This window comes from Miniopterus schreibersii (assembly GCF_964146895.1).
Source record: "Miniopterus schreibersii genome assembly, chromosome: 14".
In the NCBI taxonomy this organism is placed as follows: domain Eukaryota; kingdom Metazoa; phylum Chordata; class Mammalia; order Chiroptera; family Miniopteridae; genus Miniopterus; species Miniopterus schreibersii.
This window is the reverse complement of record NC_138114.1, coordinates 49,174,786-49,198,301: the sequence shown is the minus strand read 5'-3', so window position 1 is coordinate 49,198,301 and position 23,516 is coordinate 49,174,786. Positions and strand designations below refer to the sequence as shown.

The 23,516-nt window shown below is 52.7% G+C and overlaps 1 protein-coding gene across 1 annotated transcript; it reads right to left on the bottom strand.

The window, feature by feature from the left end:
- Positions 1 to 9,858: 9,858 nt before the first annotated feature.
- On the bottom strand, positions 9,859 to 17,641 carry KCNK18 (potassium two pore domain channel subfamily K member 18; the record flags this gene model as incomplete). The annotated part of the gene is made up of 3 exons (XM_081157910.1): positions 9,859 to 10,640; positions 15,156 to 15,284; positions 17,422 to 17,641. 3 exons carry the CDS (start codon positions 17,639 to 17,641, stop codon positions 9,859 to 9,861), a joined length of 1,131 nt encoding a protein of 376 aa, XP_081014036.1.
- Between the last annotated feature and the right edge of the window lie 5,875 nt (positions 17,642 to 23,516).

The window sequence follows — 23,516 nt, the reverse complement described above, 5'->3', positions numbered from 1 at the left end:
ACAGGCATTCCCTTAGAGAGTGACAGCTCAGCGTCTATCATTCATTCATTCATTCATTCATTCATTCATTCAACATATATTTGTTGAGGGCTGTCTAGGTGCCAGGCACTAGATTCTGGAGAGACAGTAACGGCCCAAACAGACAAAATCCCTGTCCTCAGGGTGCTTACACATTCTGGTAGCAAGGCTGCAATGGTGAACACAAGAAGCCACGCCAACTCCAGCATGTTACTCAGCTTTTATGTGCCTCAGTTTCTCATCTGTCACTCAGCGTGGTGAGAGGCCCCCCTCACAGAGTTGAAGGGGTTAAGAGGGGGGTGATCCTAGCGTAGTGTTCTCTGGCTCTGGGGAGACGAAAGTGCTGAGCAGGCGGAAGGTGTAGGGTGGTCCATTGGGGAAATCCTCAGGTGTGCCCCCAGCAGAGAACTTGGATATAAGGAAAACAACTGTATCGCCCAGGCATTAAGCTGTGAAATGTGAAGAATGGGTCAGAGCAGAAATGAACAAAGGCATCCTGAAGAGACTCAGAGGTCCCTGGGCTAACAAAACCTGACCCACTGGTTAACACACGAGTCGGGAAGGCGGTAAGCTGCCCGGCGAAGAGCCAGCGGAGTGGGACAGGCAGTTCCCAGGAGGGGAAGCCCGGAGGGCCACCAGGCTCATGGAGAGACAGACACTGCGGCCAGCAGAGAGATGCCGATCAACACGACAGTGAGATACAAGCGCTACATTGTGGCAACAGTTAGGAAGCTGGGTAAATGCCATTTGTGAGGGAAGAGGGAAGGAAACGGGCTCCTTTCCTTGGGTGGAGCGGGGACCGTGCAGCCTTCCTGGGAGCAACCAGGAGTGCTTGGCGGTGGAATCAGGTCTCAGCAGGCACCCCTGGTCCAGCCATCGCTCTCCATCCATGTCTCGGGGAAAGCTCTGCTGGGGTCTTAGGGGGACAAGCGTGAGGACAGTCGCTGCCGTGTTGTCTGCAGCAGAGGGGAGCAGGAGGCAGCCTCGGGTTCCATCACGAGGGGATCAACCAGTGACAGGCGGAGGAGCACCATGTAGCCGCTAGAAGGCCACGCGGGACACCGCGGGTCTGTGCACAGGTCTGATGAAGTCTGGAGCAGGAACACATAGAACTCCTCCACCTTTTGGGGTCTTCATTCCTAGTCAGGGCCATGTATTCCCAGGACCCAGCAGGTGCCTTCGTTGGGGAGGGACCCGGAGAGGGGATGTGGGACGAGGTGGGAAAGTGGAAAGAAGCCAAGAAACAGGCCTTGCTCGGAACTGAGGCAGGTGATCAACCCCACTCTGTGTACCGGGGCTCCCCCCTAGAGGGGCCGGGGGGGTGCAGGCTTTCAGGGCTGAGCTCCGTGGCCACTCGCGGCCGCTTCTCCCGGGGCTGGGGCTGTGCCCTGAGCCAGGCTGAGGGGAAGCGAGAGCAGGTGGAAACCCAGGTCCTCAGAGAAGTGTGGTGAGTGTCAGGAAAGGTCGATGTCTGGCACGAGGCAAGACTTGAGGGGTTTTTTGGGGGGGGGGGGGTCTTATTTTGTTTTTTGTCTTTTCCCCTTTGTTTTCTTCATAAACCTTTAACTATTTAAAATAACGCTGCCTTGAGGGATTTATGACACGTGTAAATGTGTCACTTATAACAACTCTACCTTAAAGTATGCGGGTGGCTATGGGGCTGTAAAGTGGCCAGATTTCTGTATTCTGTGCGAAGCGGTATATTGTTATAACTCTACATTTGAGTGTGAAACGTTAAGGATGGATATTGTAACCTCTTGGGCAATCGCTGTAAAAATAATACAAGAAAGAATGGGTCAACAGCTAACAGGAAAAGTAAAATTAAATTTCTATCAAGTATCAATAATTTTATAAAGTATTCAAATAATTTCAAAAAGCAGGAAAGGAGGAACAGATGAGCAGAAAACGTCAGATGAGCCAAGCAGAAAACAAAAAATAAAATGATAGATGAAATACATTAAGCATTAAATGAATACCACAATTAAAAGAAATTGTCAGGATGGGTTTTTTAAAAAATAGTCCAAACTCCGTAAGAGACATTCTTTAACTATAAGGACACAGGTGGATTGAAAGTAAATGGATGGAAAAAATTATGCCATGCAAACCATAAGCATTAGAAGGCTAACGTGGCTATATTAATATCAGATAAAATAGATTTAAAAACAAACTCCAGAGATGTAAAAAAGAAGTTTTCACAGTGATAAAAGTGATCAATTCAATAGGAAGACATAATAATTATAATATGTATGCACCCAACGATAGAGCTTCAAAATATATAAAAGTAAGGGGGGGGGGAAACTTGGGTTGTACAATCCAAACTGGGGGATTTAACACCTCTTTCTCAACAACTGATGGAACACCTAGACAAAAAGCAGACACAGAAGATCAAAACAATACCATCAACCGCGTTGGCCTAATTGCTATTTATTTACCCTGAAAAGGAGCAGACTTCACATTCTTTCCAAGTGCTCCTGGAAGGTCTCGGCCAGATCTGCCTCAGTCAATAAGCATTTTTTTTCCCCTTTGAAGCCAGCTCTGTCCATTGTTTAACACATACAAAAAAATGAGCTCCAATTAGAAAAAAAAAAAAGAAAGCATTTCACTTTCCCCCTTTTCTGAGTTCTGTGTACTGTAACGGAACATTTTCCATACAGGACGTAACCGAATCTGCTGTACCGGTTTTAAGAGGGACGGCGGAGCACATGTCAATTTACTTGAAGGATGCCTCGCTGACGGCCAATGAAATTAAGTCATAGACGCTCTAACTTAATAATTCAATCACTGCATTAACTGGCTTCATGCAACATTATCTGTAAAATGCAGGTCTCTAGGTTGGGCCACTATAATAGAATCACTAACCTGTCTGAGGACATTTGCTGTAATTGGCGGCCGCAGAGGAGCCACCCGCTGTGAAGAGCGCGTTTCATTAGCCCTGTGCCCTGGCTCTCCACGCTCACCTGCACCATGGCAGGGGCGCCCGGTGGCTGCCCGAGGGGCCTCCCGCGGCCACCTGCTGGAGAGAGCCAAAAACTCAGTGTTCTCATGCCACACCCTGGCCTAAAACCCTCCCGTGGCCTTGCACTTAGGATAATGTCAAATGTCTTCAGAGAGTCCCAATGGGACGTGCCCAGTCCAGCCTCGCACTGCCTGTCTTCATTCCCCTTGCCTCTTAAAATCAGCAAAACATTTCATTAATAATTTTTATATTGTTGACATGCTGAAACAACAATATTTTAGATACATAGGGTTAAATAAAATGTATCATTAAAACGAATTTTGCCAGTTACTTTTTACCTGTTTTTTAACATGGCTGCTAGAAAGTTGAAAATTTCCTGTGTGGCTCCCATTTGTGGCTCATGTGGTATTTCTATTGGACAGCACTGGGCTAGACCATCAGTGCTGGGTGGCGCCCTGGGGGTTATTGAGTCTAACAGCTGCCTTTTCCACAGGGGAAAGCAGACCCAGAGAGGGACAGAGCCTTGCCCAAGGTCACACAGGTGTGAGGTCAGGGCAGTGAGCACTGGAACTTGGCCCCCTGGACTTCGGTGCTTCAGGGACAGCTGACGTTTGACACTGGAGGGGCTGACAGGTGGGTGCCCACAGGTGATCCTCAGCAGCTGAGAGCTCTGGGAGGGACCACGGACTCAGAACCCAGCTCCGTGGAGGCCCCCACACCTGTTCAGAGCTGTCTTTACCCACTTGCCATGCCAACCGCACACCCAGACATCCGCCGGGAAGATTTTAGTGGGTAATCAATAGTCCAATAGGGCAGGCTGCAAAGACTCAAACCTAATTATTTTGTTCAGAAACTTGTCTGTAACTAAAAGGCATCTGAGAAATCACTGTCACCATCTCTGAGTGGGGGAGAGAAATCCAGTCATTACGTCCAATTGGATTTATATTGACTGTTGTCTTGTAGGAGATGTTGTCTCTCTGCAAAGCCAGTGTTTGGGTGCCCCAGGGACACACGCGCACACACACACACATCACCAGAAGGAAGGGGTCCCCCAAAGCTGCTGAAACCGAGGCCACTGATCCTACACACCCAGCAGCAGGTGGCCCATCCTCCGGCCTCTACTGTAGGCCCACTGTGTGCCTGGGACAGTGCAGTGAAGTGGGAGGCGCAGCCTGGGCACCCAGGAGCCTGTGATCTCTGGAAGGACGCCGTGACAATGAGGCAAGAGAGGACATTCCAGCAGCCCCCGTGGGTGGGGTGATGTCGCTGAGTTCGGGTGTTTTGCTAGAAGCTGTCCTGCAATCCAGACTCTTTGCTCTTTGCATCAGTGTGGCCTTGAGGGAGAAAGGCAACGTGCATACTAAAGGCGTAACCACGAGAAGACTCGGCCTAGGGGTAGAAATATCGCTTGAACCTTGAGTGGGCCCCGGCAGCGCAGTGCCCTTAAATGAGATTGGTTTTGCCAAGTTAATAAAGCCTTCCTGCAGCTCCTCGAGACAGGAGACAGTCAATAAAGCGCCCTGTCCCAGGCCCACTTCACGCTTCCCTGCCCGGACAGTGTAAGTGGCTTTCGGGAAAGACTCGGGTGGCCTTTGTAATCGGGCCTGACGTCACTCGGTCACCTGTTGAGAAGAGAGAGGGCAGTGGTGCTGCCCAGGGAGGAAAGGAAGGTGACAGGGGGCACTGCCCAACAGGCTTTCCCCAGGGAATCCCTGGCCAGCGGTTTTCATTCCCAGTCCCCCTCCCCCCTTTTAATGTTATGGAGTTCTTTCCTCAAACAAATGTTATAGGAAAGCAGAATATATAAAACAGAGCAAAGCAAATCTACTCAGGCCAAAATGGGGGTGAGTGCGGGAACTTTGCCTGGGCTTTAGAAACCATATGGAAACCCCTGGGGCTGTACGTTGGGGAAACTGAGGCACGGAGCGGTTCCTGATCATAAGCTCTGGAGACCAGAGACCTGGTCCATATTGTACCACTCTGAGTCCCCTGGGCACTGGCACATAGTAGGTCCTCAGTAAACACAGGGGTGGGCAAAAGCGGGTTTATAGTTGTTCATATGGAAAAAGACATGCAGTCAGGATGATTTCAATAGCTGGGTTAACTGTAAACCTACGTTTGCCCTCCACTGGATTCGCTGGACAGTGACATACGGGCGATGCTGACCACCTTTGCAGGGTCATCTCTTTTTCTACACATGCAATTGCTTTTTGAAGAGACTAAAGGGGGGGCTTGAACCTCAGAGAGGCCCCTTGGTTGCCTACATTTTGAATTTATAGCATTCGAAAGGGTTTTCTTTTCCGATCTAAATGGCAAGAACAAAAGAAGAGCAGTAAGGGCCGAGGGCAGTGAAAAGAAGCCACGACTTGCACCTGAGAGGGAGGTGCCCTTTGATGTCCTGCATCCAAGTCCACTTCAAAGTTCTCCGCTAAACCGGCGCACATCGGTCTCCATGGCAACAGCCCAGCCACCCGGGCCTTCTGACCCTGGACAGTCCACTGCCAGCCACGGCACGTGCCCGGCTCCCAGGAAGCTGGATGTGGGGGCGGGGAGAGACAACCCCTCAGCCTGGCCCCTGTCATCCAGCTGTCTTACTGCTCCTCTGTCAGGGGGAGAGGGGCCTGGGTCACCAACCCTACTGGATGCACCTTTGCCCAGCAAATATGCATGAGCATCGGCTATGTGCCTGTACATCAGAAGCGCTCTCCTTAAGGCTGTACCTCTAGCCTGGGACACTGCTCACTGAACAATGGCCCGTGAATGAATAAATGAATGAATTAGCAGCCAGAGTCACTGGGGGCTTCTAAAATATACACTTGCCAGGCCCCACCTGACACCAGAGAAATTGGACTCTCTGGGGGCACACTCAGGGCTGAGAGAATTCTTAAGAGCCGCACACGGGCCTCTCAAGTCAGAGCAGGAGGGAGGAGCGAGCCCAGTCCGGCAGCCTCCCGGGCTCCTGGCCTGAGCGACAGGAGGGCTGGGGCTGCTGCTCCTGGGATGCTGAGGAGCAAGGCCCAGGGGCGAGATGAGAGCTCAGCCTTGGCCGTGCCAGTCAGGGGTGCTGGGGAGGCAGCCTTCAGTTTGGAGCACAGGGGATGGCGTGAATGGCCACCTGGTGGGACCAAAGGGAGGCAGAGGAGACAGGGAAGGAACAATGGGCCGCAGGTGGCAGCTGGAGCGAGAGCTCAGCGGGGAAAGTGCTGTTTTGGAAGCCGAGAGAAGGTGACAGGTGCAGGCTGGGCAGGATACAGCAGTGCCTGGGAAGCCCAGGGTACTAAGTGGGCAGCTGGGAAAGCATGCTCCCCACCCCCCACCTACACGTGCTGGGTGTTAGCCGCTGAAGGGGCCCCACCTGGGTGGAGACTGCTCCTGCTCCCTGGGCCCGAGTGATTGAACCGGCCCAGAGTCAGTGGGGGCTCATTGAGTGTCCAGGCCCTTACCCCACAGTCCACCCCTTTTCTCCCAACCACAGGCAGTGAGGCGGAGCAGAGAAAGCTGAAACGCGCCACTTTTGATACCTGATCACAGTAAAGGGGCCGGCTAGGACTTTTTAAAGAGCTCACAGAGCTGGGGGCTACAGCGCTTCCTGTGGATTATCTTGTTGGATCCTCACAAAACTCTGAGGTAGGTACCATTTTTATGTTGATTTGACTGATAAAGGAACCTGCCCAAGATTGAAGGTAGCCCCTCTCCACAGGCAAAGGCCTTCACCACTGAGCCACCGGCAGTTCCTGGTCGGTACTGAGGGGCCCAGGTCGGAGCAATGCACCCAGCAGCCCACAGGCCAGTGCCCGGGGGGGGGGGACCAGGTTCCTCAGCTTCCCACCCATCGAAGCAGCAGGCAGGACACCGAACACCGGAGGTCAGCAGGACCACAGGGGCTGCCCAGGCCAATCCTCTCCTCTCTGGAGAGACCCAGAAGCAGGCCTCCAGTGTCTGGGTCATTCAGCAGGGCAGGGCCATAGCAGGATTGGCACCCAGCCAGGTGTGTCCCCACAGCCCTCCCAGGAAGCAGCAGGCACCCCCAAGCCCCTGCCTGGCCCTGTGAGAGCCTGCCTGGCCCTGGCCCTGGCCCTGGCCCTCCGGTAAGACAGTGGTTCTCAGCCCAGACCGATGAGAATCACCTGGCAGCGTTAGAAACAGCAAACCACAGCCCAACACCACAGCCATTCTCGGGGGTCACTCCCAGAGCCTCCAGCCCAGCAGACCTCAGGTGGGACAGGGCACCTGTGCTTTGTAGAAACTTCTAAGTGTCTCTTGCAAGCTTCAGACCATCTACCTCCCCACCCACCAGGGTGAGGCTGGTGGGTCAGAGAAGGAAGGGACCCATGGGAGAGGGGACTATTGACCAGACACCCACTGTCTAGTGGCTGGGACTCAAGTGGTCACATTTCCTGACCTTAGCTTGGCAGGACACGTGATTTAAAGAATAGGGAACAGCCACGGCGAGGACAAGAGTCCTAAGTGTCCCCAGTGAAAGCTGCTCAGAGGACATGGGTCCGACGTCCCGCTTCCCCCAGTGTCCGCGGCGGGGGACAGAGGTCCGAGAAGCCTGGTCCTCTAAGACCGCGGTGAGGACAGAAGTCCGAGGTGTCCCCTCTCAGAGGACCACCGCCGGAGATCACCGCTCCCCGAGGTCCCTTCCAGGAGCCTCTGGGATGTGGCCACAGAGGACACGCCACCTGCTGGGCCCGTGCGGTCTGGAGGCTCCACCTGGTGGCCACTCGGGGAAGCGCAGTCCAGTCTGCAGGGTTTTGGGGGGCCGCCGGCAGCCTCACCGCCCCAATGTTCAGATGTTGGTTCAGGAACGGTTCCTCCATCAGCTCCCCCACCCCACGAGCTTCGAGCCCCGAGCCCGCAAGGCAGCGCTGGCGGTCGGCTGCCCTTCCCTTGACAGCGCCCCTCGCAGCCCCCGTGGTCCCCAGATCTGGGGCCTCCGGGAATGACTGCCTCCCTCCTCTGCCTCCCGCCATCTCTTTGGCTAAATGAACTTCAGCCTCTTCTGATTAAAAAAAAAGAAAAGTGGGGGAGGGGCTAACAATACCACGTGCTGGGTTGGTGGACAACTGGACAGGGCCACCCCACAGCATCTGGGACAGCGCCACCACCAAAGTCTTTGGTGTAGGTCCCCGAAGTTCCAAGAGGAGCTGTGCATGGGGGACAGGGCCTTTCTGCGCCCAATGACACCTGAATTCTTGAAGGTCCTCGGGTGTCCAGGCGAGGCTGGGAGCGAATGAATTCACATTCCTGCACAGGAATGAGAAGTAGATCGGGGGCGGGAATATGGGGCGCAAGGGGCAGAGGGGTGGGAAGTGCAGAGCAGGAAGGCCTGCTGAGCCATGTCCTCAGAGCTGCAGGAGCATACGGACCCGCTAGCCAAAGACCGTGACCTTAGTTTGCATGTATGCCCCCAATAAACGTGTGCGTTTGAATGGGACTTTCTGCTTCCCCCAGAAGGGACTGGCTGAGCGACACCACCCCGCCTGGAGCTCGTCCGCTCTCTGAGGCTGAGCCTGGATCGTCTTGGAGCCGGGAAAAGCACGAGCACTCGGCGTCTGTGGAACTGGACTTTGAAGAGCCCCTGAAAACATAGGTGCTGCCTTTATTTTCAAACTGGGAGCTCCTGGGGTTTTTCATCGGTTCTTGCCGTTTTTGTTCTGTACGCTGGAGCAAAATGCACCGTTTACCTAGCGGCTGACTGATCTTGCCCATCACTGCACGCAGGTTGGTTTTTCCCAAGATTCTCTCAAAGAAAGTCAGATTCCCTCCAACCAAACATCTCTCATAACTGACCGTGGAAGTAGTAAGACTCTTGTACTGCTAGGTACTAGGTGTGCCAACCAGTTCATACCCCGACTTGTTACACCCCTCCCAGGCCGGGGTCCCCAGGAGTGACCGAGACAAGGATTCGTGTGCATGGCGGCCATTTAGGGGTGAGCTCAAGGGGAGTGGGAAGTGAGACAGGGAGATGAAGGAAGGCAGGCCAGGGTGTGCTCATAGCCGCCGAGGCTCCATTCGGCTGGGGAACTGGGGAGACGGTGTTGAACGTGACCCAGAGTTACCCATGGGAGGGGCAAGAAGCTGGGTGCCATCAGTCGTCATGGGGCAAAGGGAGCTGGAGTACAGGGCAGCTGGGTGGGGCGCCTCAGCATGTGCCACACAGACCAGCCCATTCACATGCCAGCTCACTCCTGAGTCTCGTCCAGGACGAGAGCCGGTGGCGCCAGCCCTCTCGGGCACCAAGCCGTGCGCCTAGGCGTCAACACTTTCACACGCCCGCTCGTTCAGGAGGCGCCAGTCACGTGCCGCTGGGTGAGAACACGGGTCTGCACAGAGCCTGGCCGTCAGGAAACCTCCCAGGCCCCCGTGAACACGGGTGACAGTCCCACTCAGTGCCATCAGCGTACTTTGCCCGGACTGGAATCCGGCCGGCCTGGCCCATGTTCACAGTCCTTTAAGAAAAGAGGCCTCTCTGTTTCAGCAAAGGCTACAAGGGGAGCAGCTCAGGAGGATTTTAATTTTGCACAAAGTACAAATTGCAAGAACAGAGGTTTTGGGTTTTTTTCTCTTGCTGCAAGAAAACCCGTGACTTCCATTAGGCGGTTTCATCTACATAAGGTGGCGGTTTTTAAAAACGAAGACAGGGAAATAAATTGGACTTTGGGGACTGGAGACGGTTTTTGTCTAATGTCCTGATGCGAAGGGCATCGGCCACATTCCTACGGGGCCTGGAGCCTAAAATCAGCGCCCCAGAGTCGCAGAGGAGAGGACAGGAGGCAGGGCCGTGTTTTAACTGCACTGCCCCAAGGACAAGGCAAGCAAACCAGCGGGCCGCAGGCCTCACGCAGAGAGGAGACAGGGCTCCTGGTTGCAGCCAGGCCCTAAAACTTCCCTTTTGCCAAGAACAGCAGGAGATGCTTGTACATGCGAATCAGCCTGTTTTGCATGAGCTTGAAGGCGATGCAGAGGATCTCCATCCCCACGATGATGTAGAGGGAGAAAAACAAGAAGAAATGCGGGTGCTCTAAAGCCGTGTCCCCCAAGCCGATGGTGGTCAGCGTGACGAAGCAGAAGTAGAAGGCGTCCTCGAAGCCCAGGCGCCGCTCCCAGGCCGGGAGGATGGCGGCCGCACAGGAGATGTAGGTGAAAACTATGAGGGCCACCGCGGGCAGGGGCACGTCCAGCCGCTCCGCCTGGCGGCCCACCTCGTCCAGGTTGCTGATGACGGAGCAGGACGGGCTCCGGGGTGCCAGGTCGGGGCAGGAGCTGCTCCTGCCCACAGGCTGCGCGGGCGCTCGCAGGGCGCCCTGCTCTTCCCCCGCGAGAAGCCCCTCGAGCAGCTCCACGTTGCCGCCCGGGCCAGAGGCACAGCTGCCAGGTTTGGGGCCCGGGGGCTCCTGCGCATTGATGACGATCCTGGGCACGGCCTGGTCCCGGGGCTCGGCGCCAGGCCCTGTCCCGCACAGCAGTCGGGAGCACCACTTGGCCAGGGGAGGGCGGAGGAATGGGAGCTCTCGGAACCGACTGTAAGACCTGGATAAGACGGTTGCCAGGATGTCGCCTGTGTCCGCGAGCACCAGGACCATCAGGGGGATGCCGAAGAGAGCGTAGAGCATGCACAAGTACTTGCCGAGCCTGGTGACCGGGTAGACGTGGCTGTAACCTGAAAAAGACCACACGGCCGGGGCTTGTATCTGCTCTTCGCCATCCCCAAGAAGCCTTCAAGAGGCCTTCTGCCATTTCCCCTCCCCGACATGACACTTGACACAATGCGTTAGCGAATATGCATCTTAAAACACTCATCCACGCGTCTAAGGTTAGGCCTGCTGAAGTGTCCTTGGCGGGGGACAAGCACGGGGTGGGAGTGAGCTGGTTGCCTGTCATTCCCTGTGGCGTTTCTGAGCGTCTGTGTGAGGCGAGCCAGCCCCCCTCGGACAGGATGCGCGGGGGTCATGCCCACCGCCTCCCTCGCCCCCCAGGAAGGCGGTGGCTTTAAGAAGCCACCCCCGTCCTCCCGGGACGCCTGGGCCTCTTGGGGTGTTTGTTTCTGGATAATAGGCGATTGTTATGGCCAACGGTGCGCACAGCAGTGGGCGTAGTTCTCTGGACAGGAGGAAGTTGGAAAGCTGCTGCTCCCAGAGCCACCTGTGGTTTAGTGGACCAGACACACACGTTCACGAGCGATGGGAAGTGGTTCGGGTCCTGGCCTCTAGAATCTCACCAACCTCGTTTCAAAACCCAGCTCTGCCATTTACTAGAAAGTGACTTGGCTGCTCACATGTTCAGGTTTCTTATCCGTAAACTGAGGGTGACGATCCCTGCTTGGTCTGTTGACTAGCAGGCAGGACTGCGCGGGACCAGGGCCTGACACAGTGGCGACAGATGAATGCTGGTGTCCAGCTCAGGAGCAAGTACTGGCTGCCTCCTGAGCACTCGCTGTGGGCTGGTGTCAACCAACCTTCATGGGTGGGTGTTGTTATCACCATTCACAGACGGGGAAACTGAGGCTCGGAGACATGAAGCCCCCTGGCCAAGAGCACACGTGCAATAAAGAGTGGAGTTGGGGGTCAAACCCCCAGGGCTGCCAGCTCCCGTCAGGGCTCAGTCTCCACTGGGTCAGGAGCACCAAGGGGGTTGGCTGAGGCCTCCATGCTCCCCAGAAGCCCCCTTCCTTCCACCACCCTCCCCCCACCCTCATGTCTAGAGCAGGGCAGGAGCAGGGAGTCGTCACACCCCACAGGGCAGGTAGTTAGATCTTCCAAATGGGCAGGCTCGGTGACTTCAACAAACAGAGGGAAGGCTTTTGGACATAATGCCTGTGTTTAATTTTTGATGTCCTAAAGGCTGATTAATACAGAAAACCCAGCCCAATTATGCAAATTAATTTGAAGGTAATTGCTAGTCTGGCTGAGCCCCAGCTCCTCCAGGGCTGCAGCTCCTTGTGGCAAACTCTGGTCTCAGGCTCTGCCCTCCAGGAATGCTCAGGTTGCCCGCTGCCCCAGGGTCCTGGGAAAGCGCAGTGGCCCTCGATGGGCCTCATCAGTCTGTACCCATCCCAGGGCACCCCACGCCACCCTGGCTGGTTCCAGAGGCACCACATGTTGGCAGAGCCAACATGTGTACTGTATGTGTATTGTATGTGCATATCGAGTGCTGACTGCAGGCGCTGGGGTCACAGTGAGCAAAGTAAACATGAGATCTCACCCCACCGAGCTTCTGGTTTGGTGGGGGAGGCAGGTATGAGTGAAATTCCATACTCCACTTAGCGAGTTTGGAATCACAGATGGCGATTAAAGACAGTGCATAAAAGAGCAGAATGTTGGGTGATCGATTAGAACAAAGGCCCCCAGCCTGGTTTATTGAGCACCTACTATATGCCAGGCTCTTGTGAGCCTGGTTGGGGGTACACAAGGAACAGGCAGAGGTCACGCCCTCTAGGAAGCTTGGCCTTGAGCTCCGCACTCCTCCAACCCAGCAGGACGTGGTGAGGACCCAACGGGTATGCGCACCGGGGCTGGGAGCAGGGACCACATTGGTTAAACCTCCCAACGGGATCCCAGGTTTGTTCTGTGGGGCAGGAGCTGCTGAGGGGGCGCCCAGGGTTTCAGTGGAAACTCTGTTCCCTTTCCCTGTTCCCTGAAGGTCTCCAGCAGCTCCCGCCCTCCCCTCAGGGACAGGAGATTGCAGAAGGGGCCTCAGGTCAGCCTCTCATCCGGGCTTCGGTGAAAGCCCAGAACCACTGAGGAGACCATGGCGGTGGCGGGATCTAAGGGAGAGGGAGGACAGGGGACGGAGGTGGGTCGTGGAAAGAATGACCAAGTGCCCAGTTTGCTCAGGATAGAGGGGTTTCCCAGAACTTGGGACTCCCGGTGCTAACACCAGGGCAGCCCCACGCAGAGGGGCAGCTGACTGTAGTCACGGAGGACGGTGGACAGAGCCTCCCGAGCAGGGAAGAGAGGGAGCCGAGCCTCTCCTTCAGGAGCAGCTCAGAGAGGCCCAGCCATGGGTGTCAGCAGAGATCCCCTGCCCAACCTCGTCACAGGCCCCACCCTTAAGGACATCAGCAGCAGCCTGGAGGGCCCATAGACAGGGGCCACCCTGTCTTCCACAGTACCTAAGTCCCCCAGTTCTCATGCACCCCAAGGAAAGTCAGGAGATGCTCTTCAGTAACTATTCCCCATCTTCAAGTATGGGGACCGAGGATCAGATTTTTTTTTTTTTTTAAGAAAAGAATGTCACATTTCTTACAGATTTATAGAGTCAAGTGCCTTTTGGAGTCAAAATTCCTTGCATAGCAAAGCCCCTAATGCTGGCAACCACCATGATTTCCACATTTAATGGACAAAGAACAGGGAAGTCAGGTGACCTACCCAGGGCCACTCAACCCACAGCCAACAAGGGTGTGCCCCCCTCCCCCGAAGACCTCCCTCAGCACCCGTGCCCAACCCAGCGAGCGCTCTCCTCGGCAAGGGTGGCCTTAGCAAACTATAAATACCGTCTTTTTGGCTGCCTTGGGTGGGATGTGTTTACAACCCAGAACAGATGCCGCATTATAGAAAATGCATTGCGGAAACAATTCTCAGAGAGCAGCCAGCCCCACAAAGGGACTGTGTTGACCGTCCCGATTACTGAGTGCTGAAGTGCATGGTAGGAAATTACATCATTTCTCACAACGCATTTATATATCCCGCTATGATGGGCCCTTTCCACTCAGGCTGCGAGTAGTTAATAGTCCAGACACCTAACTTTCTAATCCAAGGGGGCTGACCCAGTTGGAAATGGCTGGGGAGTGACCAACCTCACACCTGCCAGGTGTGCCTTTCCCAGCACCAAGGCCAGGTGACTTCAGGTGACCCGGAGACGCAGGGCGGGAAGCAGCAATGCCAGCAGGGCCTTCAAACACCATTATTGATTACGGGCAGAGCAGAACTTTCCCCCGCTTCCTCTCCCAGTTGTAATTACTGGATGGCCTGATGTCCTAATTGACTTAAACCATGGGTAATAGCATTGCTTTCTTGGGATTTAAACCAAGCTAATGCATTTCCATTAGATCAGTGGTTCGCAGCCAGGACTCCTGTTAGAATCACCCGGAGGGCTCTGAAAAAGGCCGATGCCCTGGCCGGTCCATAGAGATTCTGACGTGACTGGGTGGGGCAGGCTCGCGGTGCGGGAGCCGGTAGAAGGCATCCAGGTGACGGCTGCGCAGCCAGGGCTGAGACGGCTGGCATCGGGCCAGTTCTTCTCACGCGTCTCGTGCGTCAGAATCACCTAGAGAACTTGTTAAGACACAGGTTGCTGGGCCCCACATCCATAGTTTCTGACTCAGAAGGTCTAGGATGGGGCCTGAGAATTAACTGGAATTTCTAGCACGTTTTGGGTGATGCGCATGCTACTGGTCCAGGGACTGCGCTTTGATGATTGTTGCATTAGTTCAGTGGGTCTCAACAGGGGGCAGTTTTGTCCCTCAAAGACATTTGTCAATGTCGGGAGACACTTTTGGCTGCTGCAGCTGGTGGGTAGAGCAGGGGAACAGGCGAGTGCATCTGGTGGATACAGGCCGGGGAGGTGGTTCTCTTGGCCTGGAGTGTCCTCTTCATGCCTCGCCTCCCCCCACGATGGTGACTCCGGCTCCTCACAGCTGTCACCCCTCCAGGGGGCCTTTAACACGTGCTCACCCCCACCGGTCCTGCCTCTTGGACCTTCCCCAAGCCTCGGGCAGCTGCCGCAACTCTGCTCACACAAAATTCTGAGCATATCGCGTGCTGACCACGTGTGGTTGTCCCGAGTTCTTCCCTCCCGCCCAGGAGCCAGGGCTGGCAGGTGTGGCTGGCGGATGGCGTTTTGTACCAGAGCACTCAGCTGAGGGGCAAGAAGGGGCTGAATTCCAGCCCACACCTCGCTCCCTGGGGGCTACCCCCAGGCATGGGCCGCGCCCACCTGAACGAAGGGCGCTCCTTTCTAATTCCCACAAAGGCACCTTATGGGCCAGTGGCAGGGACAGCTGTGTCCCTGAGCTGGGAACAGTGCCTGCCAGTGCACAGTAGGCCTGGCACAGGGTAGGCCCTCCACACTTAATGAATTTAACGTCCCAGCATCCCCACCAAGGGTCCCCACCCTCTCCCCCAGGTCCCCCCCCCCCAGGTCTTTCTGCCAGGCCCAACCTTGCCCTTGAACTCACCCACTGTGCTGATAACTGTGCAACAGAAAAAGAGCGAGCTCAGGAAGGACCAGTCTGCAGACATGCTAAACCACTGGGACTTCACCCTGGACAGCAGCTCCCTGAGGTCGGGTTTCCTGTCTTCCATAGCTAGAGAAAGAGACATTGGAGTGAGGGAGAGGGCTCCACCCTTCAAGACTGGCCCTGCTCTGGCAAAGGGGAGTCTTCCCCAGGGACCAGCAGCCCTCCCCCGTCCCCCCGCCCTGGTCTTGTGGCCCCATCAACACCAAAACTTGGTTTCTGGGGCCCTGCTTTTAAATGTCTTTGCAGGTAGGTCCTGCTCCAGGGCCTGCAGAGAGCACCCAAGGGAGAAGCCCAGGGTCCAGCCTGAGCTCAGTTATGCAGCCTCAGAGTGCTTTCTGAACTTTCTGAGCTTTGTTTCTTCTACCTTGCAGAGGGGCAGACACACTGCTTTGCCTCTCACGGGGTCTTGTAGACTGAAAGCAAAAGGCTTTTATGAAATACAAGCTGCAAGTCATATGGCTGCAACCCACACCCCTCCTGGAGGTCATTACTACTGATGGAGTTTGATGATTGTACTGGGATCTGTGGGCACCAGTCACTGGGGGGTGTCTGGGATGCCTGGCAGAAGCAAGTTGGGGAGCCCTGGCTTCTCAGGGAGGTTTTCGGGTAGTTCCTTTGGCCTGGCAGCCAGGGGGTTTGGGGATCCTAGAAGCCACCAGCTGGACTCTGGTGGAGTGGTAAGAGGATGTCACAGAGCCTGGACACAGCAGGAAGTCACTACTCTTTTCAATGGGCACCAGCCTGGGAGTCCAGACACCTGCATTCTCGACCCAGCTCTGACCCTGACCATTTCCTACAGGTGCGGGCAGGAAGCCTCTTTCTCAGCCTCAGTTTCCCCATCAGGGAGGCAGGATGACACCGTGGGGAAAAGCTCTGGAGTCCAAGTGCCTGGGGTTGAATCCCTGGCTCCACTTTCTAGTGCCTGACCTTGGGCAAGCTGCTTAACTCCTAGCGCCTCCGTTTCTTAATCTGTAAAATGGAGACAGTTCACACCCCCCTCATAGGGCTGGTGTAAGGATTAAGTGCACTGATGCATAGCAAGTGCACGGGGTCTGCACTTAGCTAGCATTTATTTTAGTCTCCATTGAAGGTGGGGTTGGACCAGCTCTGTGTAGTGTACCATTCTGCATCGGGATCACTTGGGAAACTTTCTAAAAATAAGATGCCCAGCCCCAGAGATCATGATGAAGTAGATTTGGGGCAGAGCCTGGGAATGTTCATTTTAGACAAGCTCCTGGGCGACCCTGATGTGTGGCCAGGTTTGGAAAGCCCTGAGCTTGTTGACAGTCTAGACCCAGTGACGGGTCAGAGCGTCCGAGCAGCAGAGCTGGCAGAAGCCATCTCCAGGGCTGAGCAGACGTGTGTCTGTCTGCTACAGAGGGAGAGAGAAGGAGGGGGGAGGCCTCTCCATGAAGGGGAGACCCTGCCTCCTGTGACCAGCCTCTAGCCAGCCCCAGCTGAAAGGACCTGCCTCTAGTGGAAATAAGTGACTAAATACAAATGAAACCCAATAGGGACACATAGAAAGTGCTTTGTGCCTTCCAAAGTCTCCCTATTTATTATCTCACCTGCTTCCCACAGTGTCCCTGAGATTGTAGGCCCCCTTCTGTCTGGCGCCCTAGACCCAGAGAGGGCAATGGCTCTGCCTGAGATCACACAGCAAGCTGAAGAGCAACAGGGACTAGAAACAGGCCCAAAAGTCTTCTTACAATCTCTCCCCTCTCCCCCAAGTCCAACAACAGAAAAGGCTGTTTGAAATAGAAAGTAGGAGGGTAGGGGGCAGGCTGCTATCTTGGGGGGGGGGGGTCCAAGCCCACTTTGTATTGTTCCTTGATTTCTAATCCCTGTGAACTGGGTGGGGCAGGCATAGCTCTGGGGAGCAGGCTAGGCACTCCTAGCCCCGACTCAGTACTGGTCCACCGCACCCCACCATTTCTCTCACCACCCACCCTTCCGGGGGGTTGGCCAGGTGGGGCTGGGAGCTGAGGCCAAGGGAAGGGAGCCGGGAGCCGGCCTTCCCAGAGCAGCTACTGCGTGCTCATTGCTTCTTCTACATTCTTATGTCCTTCAGTAATAACCAATTTACAGAGGAGAAAACTGAGGCTCGGAAAGGAGAGGCCAGTGGCCTAAGGTTGCCCAGGAGTGAGGAGGCCACACACACAGGGATCCCAGACCCGGCCTCCTGCCCAGGTGAGCCACCTACCAGTTCTGTTGCATTTTAAAAGGCCGCAGAGCTCCTTCAAGAAATCCTCAAACTCCGGGTCACCTGCCCCCAGGTCCCGGCCACCCTCAATGGCTGAGAAGAGCAGGGCACCCACCAGCGCATAGGTCACCAGGCAACAGAGGAAGCAGAGGTGAGGGAAGAGTTTCCCCAGGGCGTCCTGGCAGCACGTCCTGGCCTGGGGAGGCCCTGCAGCCTCCATTCTCCCAGGAGCTGGCAGGACAGGAGGTGCCGGTGGAAGAGGCAGGATCACCCAGGCCGGTGAGAGGAGAGGAGCGGAGGAGGAGGGGTGGGGAGTGCCCGGGAATGGCTGGGCTCCAGCGCTAAGTGGACGGTGCGTGCGCTTCCCCCAAGGACTCCGGGAGCAGCTGGCACTCAAGTTCAGTTCATCTGAGTTACTCAGATGGCGCCTCCACAGCCCCCAGCACCCTAAATTACTATTGATCCACCAGGCTGGCGCGCCCAGCAGCCTGGCCGGCCCAGGAGCTGCCAGGCAGGGGCTCTGGGGGGAGGGCATGGCGGGTGCTTTGTGCTTTGGCTTTTCCCACCCTGAAGCTTCAGTTTCGGCTTCCAGGTACCAAATCTGACTTTTGGTTTGTAGTCAAGTGGTTGTCCTTCCTGAGAGCCGTCTGTGGCGCCCGGTCTCAGGAATAGAACAGCCTCCATCCTTTGTCGATCTAATTATTGGTCCCAATTCCTCGCTCGCCTGCAGCATGCCCACTCTTGTCGTGGTCTCTCTGTGGGCAGAGCAGACTTCCTTGCCCCTTGGTGTTGGGCTAGCCCACGTGACTCGCTCCAGCCAGTCGGGTGTTAGCAGACATAACATAAGCAGGGGCTTGAAATACGCTTGTGCACTTGGACTTGCTCCTCTGTGCCCTGTGTCAGCCACAAGACAGCAGATGTGAAGATGTGTACACATTCAGGCCTCCTTTCATGAAAGGTTTTTATGTGCGGCTTGGAGGAGCATGGTTTGTGATGGCCTCCAGCTACTGGATATTCCAGCTACTGGTTGCTGCTCTTCCCGGGAGGCTCCTGATGAATGACTGAGCAACGTGGGGGCACATTCTGGGCAGGATGTTGGTAGTGGGGAAAGTTGTGCATGGTTAGGGCAGGAGGTACGTGGGAACTCTCTGTACTTTCTGCTCAATTTTTCTGTGAACATAAAACTGCTCTAAAAATTGTCTATTTAACAAAGAAAAACCTTACTGGCTGGTTTTAACTGAAGACTGGACACAACAGAAGATAGAATTAATAAACTCAAAGACAGGCAATAATTCAGTCAAGATAAAGAAACATAAATATTATTTACTCTCTCACTAGGGGAAAAAAAGACATTATATGAAACAATGTTTTCTAAAACAACAACAACAACTCAACATCAGGCAACAAAGGATAGTGATCTGTAAGAGAAGGGAAACAAAAGCAATAAACTGACCCCTAGGGTTGCCCCGGCTTATTGCCTTCAGACAGTTTCCAGGTTGTGTCTCAGAGATGAGGCGTCACGGTGGAGTTGTGTGGGTTCTCTGAGTTGAGTGGAATGAGCTGAGAGTCTGTGGAGACCAATGCAGTTAGAATTATTAGGACAGAGAACGCAAGAAAGAAGAGGTTCACAAAGCAAGAACCCTAGAGACCTGCGAAGGGTCCCTCCTGCACCCCAAAAACAGAGGACTGACCCACACATGCATGTGAGGAAACTATCAAAGGCCAGGAAAAGAGCTGTCAAAACGGATTACAGGGAATAATCCCTGGTGTTCACACCGGACTGGGAATAGTGTCTGTTCTCACTAGCGAAACTTGAAAAACTCACTTTTAAAAAGCCTAAAAACTCATCACTCCTAGGGCATTGGGTAGAGTGCTCAGGAAGGTCCTGCCTTCATGGAAAGGGCTAAGAAGCTCCTGAGCACATCTCTGAGTCACCTAACACCAGAAGGAAAATGACCCAACGGGACTAAACCGTGTAGAAGTAGCTTAACTGCGTCCCAGAACAAAGCTCAAGAAGAGTTCTAGGAATATAACAATATCCAGTACCCAACCAGGTAACGGTCTCAATCAAAGATTACCAGGAATGGGGGGAAAAAACAGAAAAACATGATTCGTAATGAGAAGAATCAGTCAGTCTAATCCAGCCCAGAATAAGCACAGATGTAAGAACCAGCAGAGAGGAACATCACAGCAGTTGTTATTATTGTATTTCATATACGCAAAAGTTACATAGGAAAAAGTAGCTATAGAAGGTATTTTGAAAGGCCCAAGTCGAACTTCTAGAGATAGAAGCTACAATATCTGAGATGAAAAGTGCAATGAATGGGATTAACAGCAGAAAGACAGTTTAGGAGAAAAGATTAGCTAACTTGAAGACATGGCAATAGAATCTATCCAAAATAGAACAGGAGAGAAAAAAGAACTTTTGAAGGAACAATAACTAAATATTTTCTAAACATGATGAAGCTATAAACCCACAGATCCGAGAAGCCCAGTAAACTCCAAGCACAAAACACCCAGAAAATTACACTAAGGTACATCATGATCAATTTGCTCAAAACCAGTGATAAAGGGAAAAATCTTAAAAACCACCTGAGGAAAAAGACATGTTATGTGTATTGCTGCTAAAACAAACTACCACAAACTGAGAGGCTCAGAAGTCCAAGTGAATCTCACTGGGTTGAGCTCAAGGTGTAGGCAGGGCTCCTTTCTGCAGGTTCCAGGAGAGGATCCATTTCTTTGCCCTTTCTAGCTTCTGGAGGCCCCCATATTCCTGGGATTATGTGCACTTCCTCCAACTTCAAAGCGTCTCTCTGTGCCTTTCTTCCATAGTAATATATTCTTGACTGACTGACTTTCTCCTGCCTCCTGCTTCCACCTTTAAGGACCCTTACAATTACACTGGGCCCACCCTGGCGATCCAGGATAGTCTCCCTATTTTAAGGCCAGCAGATCACCAAACTTAATTCCATCTGTGACCTTAATTCTTCTTTGCCATGTAATCTGAGATATGCACAGGTTCCAGGAATCGGGATGCAGATATTTTCAAGGGGTCATTATTCTACCTGTCACTTTAGGTATAGAGGAACCAAGATAAGAGTGATGGCCAGTTTCTCATCAGAAACAATTTCAGCGAGAGGACAGCGGAGCAGCATCCTTAAAGCGCTGAAAGAAAAAATTATCAACCTAGACTTTGATAGCCTGCAAAAATGTCTCTCAGAAATGAAATCGAAACAAGTCTTTTCAGACACACAGAAGCTGAAAGAATTAATCACCACTAAATCTTCATTATAAAAAATGTTTATGGAAGTCCTTCAAAGGGAAGGAAAATGCCACGAGACGGCAACCTGGATCTACACAAAGGCGTGAAGAGGGCTAGAAATGGTAACTATGTGGGTAGATATATGAACCCTTGTTCTCATTATTTAAATGTCTCTAAAGATAACTGACCTTTTAAACAAAATAATCAGATTGCATATTATGGGGATGTATAACATCTAAATGACTGACGTTGATAACTCCTAGATGAATGATGAAAGTAAAACATGTCTCAGTAACAGTGTAAAGGCCAAGAGGGGGGGGGGGAGAAGAAACACTCTTTTGATGTTCTTTTACTACATGTGACGTGGTATAATATCACTTGAAGGTACACTGTAATAAGTCAACGATGCAGATTATGAGCCCTAAGTCAGCTACTAAGATAATGAAAGAGTTATATCTAATAAGCCAACAAAGAGATGGAAAAAATAATAAAATACTCAATCCAAAATAAAACATAAAAAGAAGACAGAGGGAACAAAGAACAGATGAGGCAAATAAAGGGGAAGATGATGGACGTAAACCTAACCATACCAATATCTACACTGGATATACATGGTTTAAACATCCCAATTAAATGACATAGGTTATCAGAATGAAAAAACAACAACAACCAAGACTCGACTAGATACTATCAACAAGAAACACACTTTAAACCTAAAGACACAGTTAGAGGGATGAAGACATGGAGAATGTTCACATGGCTCAAAAGAATGACGATATTAATATCAAATAAAGTAGATTTCAGAGCAAAGAATATTACAGAAAGAATGAAGGTCCCCTCATAATTCTAAGCGGGCCCATTGACCAGTAAGACATAACAGTTTTAAATGGTTTTGCTCCTAATAACCGAGCTTCAGCATATGTGAAATAAAAATGGATAAAATTCAAGATGAAATAAAGAAATCCACAATTATATAGTTGCAAATTTCAACACATCTCTCTAAATACTTTATACAAGTAGGCAAAAAAAAAATAAAAAAAATCAGGAAGGCCCGGCTGGCGTGGCTCAGGGTTGAGCATCGACCTATGAACCAGGAGGTCACAGTTTGATTCCTGGCCAGGGCTCGATCCCCAGCAGGGGGCGAGCCCGGGGCAGCCGATCAATGACTCTCATCACTGATGTTTCTCTCTCTCTCTCCCTCCTCCTTCCTCTCTCTGAAATCAATATAAACATATATATTTTTTTAAATCAGGAAGGATATAGTAGACTTGAACAGCACTATTGACCAAACGGACTAATTGACGTTTATAGAATGTTCCTCCCAACAAATGCAGAATGTACAGTCTCCTCAAGTGCACATGGAACGTAACGGAGAACAGTCATATTCGGGGCCAAAAAACAAGTCTCGATGAATGTAAAAGGAGCCAAGTCATACAAAGCATGATCTTTGATCACCATAACATTAAATTAAAAATCAGTAACAGAAAGATATCTGGGTAATCCCCCAATATTAGGAAACTAGATAATATACCCACGAGTCAAAGAAAAAAATCACAAGGGAAATTAGAGAGCATTTTGAACTGAATGAAATGGAAATACAACAGACCAGTTATTGTAGGACTCTGCCAAAGCGTTACTTAAGTATTGCAATGGGCAATTATGGGTTTTAAGTAGAGGAGTAACATGGTCAGATTTTTGTTTTTAAAAGATCAGTCTAGCAATTGAGTTTAGGAGGAGGCATGAAAGACAGAAGAGAAAGTCAGAAGTAGGACATTACACCAACCAAATATTTCACCCATGTATGCTGAATGCCAACTCTGTGCTAAGCACTGAGGTGCTGAGACGGTGATCAAGACAGAGTCCCTGCCCTCAAGGAGCTTACGTTCTAGTGAGGGGGGTAAGAGAAATAGATGCATCACTCAGGTATTAAATGAGGTAGACTGTTGACAGGACGGATGGGCAGAGAGGTGGGGGGGCCGCTTTAGTGAGGCTGGCCTGGGAAAGCCTCGCTTCAAGTGACATTGAAGTTGGCCCCTAACTGATGAGAAGGCGGTGGCTATGCAGAGATCCAGGACAAGAGCTTTTGAAGCAGACAGAGTGGCAAATGCGAAAGCCCGGAGGAGAGAATGAGCGCGATGCATCTGAGGCAGAAAAAAATGTCCAGGCTGAGCTCTGAGAAACTCCAGCAGGCGGGGGCGAGCAGAGGGGACACTTGCAGAAGCCCCTGAGGTTGGCCTGCCAGAGCGACAGGTGGAAATCGTGGGGGAGGCCATCTCAGAAGCCAGGAGGACAACCAGGAGCAGTCGACCCGGTCGGATGCCGCTGAGAGGGCCGTAAGGTGCAAATACGTGCGATCAGCACAGAGAAGTACCTGGAGGATTACCCACCACGCCGTCTCAGAGATTATCTCCGACGCCTGGAATGCAAGGGACCCTTCCTTTTCCTTTAACTTTTATTTTCTAATGCTCTATAGTTCTGTGATGTATTGATTATTTAAAGGGAAAAACCAACAAAGCAAGTTTGCAGAGCATATCTGCCTTGTGGGCAGGATGCATGCACGCAGTAGGTGCTCGATGAATGGGAGCTTTCCTCCCCTGCCCTCCCGAGCTTTTGTCTTCTGACGGGAGTCTTCCAGGGAGGCACAGCCCTCAGAATGGTTTCAGAGATGGGCTGAGTTTCTGTGGCTCAACCCACGGGTAGAAAAGAGCTTTGTGAACAGAGGACAGGCCCTTTTAGCCCCGAGGCCACGGCGCAAGGGCGCCTGCTGCCTCCCACCCGCTCCTTCCCCCGACCCTGCAGAAGAGGCTGAAAAGGAAACTCAGTCTCCTTGAAA